This window comes from Lycium barbarum, chromosome 7 (assembly GCF_019175385.1).
Source record: "Lycium barbarum isolate Lr01 chromosome 7, ASM1917538v2, whole genome shotgun sequence".
Lineage (NCBI taxonomy): Eukaryota > Viridiplantae > Streptophyta > Magnoliopsida > Solanales > Solanaceae > Lycium > Lycium barbarum.
The window spans coordinates 20,617,449-20,620,947 of record NC_083343.1 but is presented as its reverse complement, the minus strand read 5'-3'; the positions used below and the strand labels follow the sequence as shown (position 1 = coordinate 20,620,947).

Genomic DNA, 3,499 nt, shown 5'->3' with positions numbered 1-3,499 from the left:
CATATCTAAGATGGGATGGAAGTTGCTTGAGTTCTAACCTTGGTGGCTTAATAATTGAAGGTTTTACCGATGGAGTTGTTCGCTTATCTAGATCAAGAGACATTTTCTTGGGCTCATAAGAGTAAGAACCCAAACCGGTGAGTGAGTTCACCGTCTCAATATATCCCTTCATCTATTCTGCATCAAAATTCACCAAGATGGCCTATAATGCTTCATCCAAGCATTCTTCTTCCATATTGAAGCCCACCGCTTCATCCACCACGTCAAAAGAATTAATAACCGAAATATTTTGATAAAGACTGGGCAATTTCATACTCTTGTTGGCGTGAAAAGTCACCTCCTCATCATTAACACGAAACTTGATTTCATTCTTTTCTAAATCCATAAGAACCCTCCCTGTAGCAAGGAAAGGTCTTCCTAGAATAATAGGAATTTCTTGATCAACAACACAGTCAAGAATCACAAAATCTGCCGAAAGAAGGAATTTCCCAATTCGGACAAGAACATCATCAACCACCCCAATTGGCCTTTTGATCGATCTTTCAGCCATTTGCAACCTCATAGTAGTAGGCCATGGAATCCCCAAACCTGATCTCTTGAAAATCTCAAAGGGCATAAGATTTATGCTAGCCCCGTTATCACACAACGCCTTGGAAAAATCCTGTTTCCCTATAGTGCAAGGAATGGTGAATGCTCCAGGATCTTCCCTTTTCTGCACCGTGGTCTTGGAAATAATAGCACTGACACGATGAGTGATACCAACAGTGTCGTGTTTCAATGGATTATTCTTTTTTGTTAAGAGATCCTTCAAATATTTAGCAAACCCAGGCATCTCTTGGACAGCATCCATGAAAGGAATTTTTATCGTCAATTGCTTGAGTTGATCATAAAATCGCAAGCACTTGTCATCCTCTGTTTATCTCACTAACCTTTGAGGAAAAGGCGGCGAATTAAACAATTGAGTCAAAGGGCGAAGAGCGCCATATAGTTTTTCCTTCCCCTTTTCATTTTTCCCTCCTTGTACCTTAGGATTCTCAAGATTTTGCTCCTCTTCAGCTATAATAGGGACTTCCTCCTCTGTTTCTTCCTTCAGAATAATATCAGACATATTAATTTGTGCCTCTTCTTTAACAATCGGATCAAGATCAATCACCTTTATATCAACACCTTGAAGTATTTTTCCACTTCGGGTGCTAATAGCAGCTATATACTCCACAGAGTTTACCTCACTACCTTTTGGATTTGGAACTGTATCACTTGGTAGGTGTCCACATTGAGGAGTATACACTTCTCTCGAAAGGTCTCTAAATTGGGATTCAAGATTCTGAATGGCAGTTGAATGAGATAGTTGAACCTGAGACATTCCCTTTATTGTACTTTCAGTTCTGTCCTGGTTCATTAGCATTTTCTGCATCATGCTCTTCAGCTAAGCAGAATCATTAGCGGTATTGCTAGCAAAGTTGCTAGCTGAATTGTCTCTCCACTGCTGAGAATTCGATGATTGTCCCTTTAGTGGAATACAGGGATTAGAGCTTTTGTTGCCATAATTGTTGTTATTGTAATTCCCTTGATTGGGATTTCCCTGATCATTTCTGTTGTAATTGTTCCCTTGAAATTGGTGTTGAGGCTTCTGCCATGGGTGATGTCTTGGACCTTGATAATTTTACCTTTGATAACCTCCTTGGGAGTTGTCGACATAATTAACATCTTCATAATGTTGTTGCCCTTCTTGGTACATCCCCCCAGGGACTTGATAAATCCCTGGTGGAGGAGGTGGTAAGTCCTCAACAGCATTTACCCTCTTTGCATCCTTCTCTACCAATTTCTTTGATAATAGATCCAACGTAGTTTGCAATTCAACAAAGGCATAATCCCTCTCATAGTTCTCCTTTGCAACAACGTCTAGTGATGGACTACCATAAGATAAGCTCTCGTTATCATTTGAATTCCAAGCTTGATTGTGCGTGGTGAGCTTATCGAGCAAACGGGTGATGTTGACAAATGACTTCTCCATGAAGCATCCACCAGCGGCAGTATTGACAGCAATCTGATTCATTGTATCTAACCCTTTGTAGAACTTCTCGTTGAGCATAGCATTCGGAAACCCGTGATTTAGAGATTGAGCTAGATAGTACTTGAACCTCTCCCATGCAGAATATAATTGTTCCCCCAGGAGCTGTTTGAACTCAAAGATCTTATTTTGAAGTTCAGCCTTTTTTGCTCGGTGGAAACTACTTCTTCAAAAATATATTGGCTAGCTCGCTCCAGGTGTGAATAGAATTGCTGGGCAACTTTTCATACCATTCCCTTTCTTGTCCAGCCAAAGAGTATTTGAAGACTCGTAACCGAAGTGCATCAGCAGAAACAACACCTTGGGATTGTTGAGCATATACATCCCGGAAGTTCTTCAAATGTCGGAGTGGACAATCCTCAGAAGAATTTAAAAAATAACCTTCAAGTTTCAACAACTGATAGATAGACCCATCGATTTTGAAAGTAGAATTTCCTGTCCTAAGAGGGACAATAGCAGAAGCATAATCAGCTTCATTCATGAATTCCGCAAATATATTTTCATCCTCCTCCTCTTCCTGTGGTGGTGGGAGCCCACCTTGGTTTCCTTGATTTCGATTGTGCCTTCCTACCATTTTCACCTGGTTCACCAAAAACAGCAAACACGGTGTGATGGAATAAATTTTTTTTAAATAAAAGTACACAAACAATCAGTAATTTTAAAAGCGTATTTCCCGGCAACGACGTTAAAATTTGATACGCTCAAATCACACCTATTAGTGGCGTAAAGCGGACGTTGTCAAATATAGTAACCCAAACAAGGTTGGGGTCAAATCCCACAGGGAATATGGATAGAAAAGGGTACTAATTGTATGTGATACTGATCTTTAAAGGCTTTAATTCTATTCCGAATAGTTTGGATAACTTGTTTTGTAATATAAACTGATACTTTGAATTAAATTGTAATTAATGCGAGAGAGACTAAGATTGTGTTCCTTGTTTTGATTAGATATTATGCTTCAGGTTTCAATGTGATATACTTCTAATGGTTCTTCTAAGGATTTTCACTTGATCTCTTAAAGTCTTCCTAATGTTTTCCAACAGTTAGGTTGTATTTCCTCTTTATGATTTTCCCAAATACAAAAGAGTTGATATTGAAGAACGATCAATAATGCCAATTAGACTTGTTCTTATTTCTAAGTTAGTCTATTAAACGAGGGTTAATGTCCCGAGTCATTGTTATTTAATCTTACCAATGCTCACTCACTTTCCCAAGAAACGTTAGAATAGAGGCTTAGGCTAATGCTTGCAATCATTACCCAACACTAAAAAACAAAGATTGAATAAACACCAACAACCATTATGCATATATCAATAGTAGAAACCCATTCACATAATACCTATCATGGGGTCCACAACCTTAGAATTAAAATTAACTACTTATACTTTTGTTCAACAAAGAGAGCTTAAAGATGACATAATGTAATAC

At 38.6% G+C, this 3,499-nt stretch overlaps 1 protein-coding gene and 1 non-coding gene across 2 annotated transcripts; one reads left to right on the top strand and one right to left on the bottom strand.

Moving 5' to 3' along the window:
• Positions 1–202: 202 nt before the first annotated feature.
• LOC132601366 (uncharacterized) lies at positions 203–850 on the bottom strand. Its single transcript, XM_060314461.1, has 2 exons — positions 451–850; positions 203–396 (listed from the first exon to the last, which is right to left on the bottom strand). The coding sequence occupies exons 1-2, from the start codon at positions 848–850 to the stop codon at positions 203–205; spliced, it is 594 nt and encodes a 197-aa protein (XP_060170444.1).
• A 1,252-nt stretch (positions 851–2,102) lies between these two features.
• Positions 2,103–2,208, top strand: LOC132604803 (small nucleolar RNA R71). The gene has a single exon (XR_009568901.1). It is a non-coding gene; the product is annotated as a small nucleolar RNA R71 (small nucleolar RNA).
• Positions 2,209–3,499: the final 1,291 nt, after the last annotated feature.

What these genes read in the sequence shown, in the direction of transcription:
- LOC132601366 (XM_060314461.1), bottom strand. Translation starts at nt 850, where the DNA reads ATGGATGCTGTCCAAGAGATGCCTGGGTTTGCTAAATATTTGAAGGAT. An exon ending in AGATTTTGTGATTCTTGACT is followed by an intron (nt 397 to 450) that starts GTGTTGTTGATC and finishes TCCTTGCTACAG; the next exon opens with GGAGGGTTCTTATGGATTTA.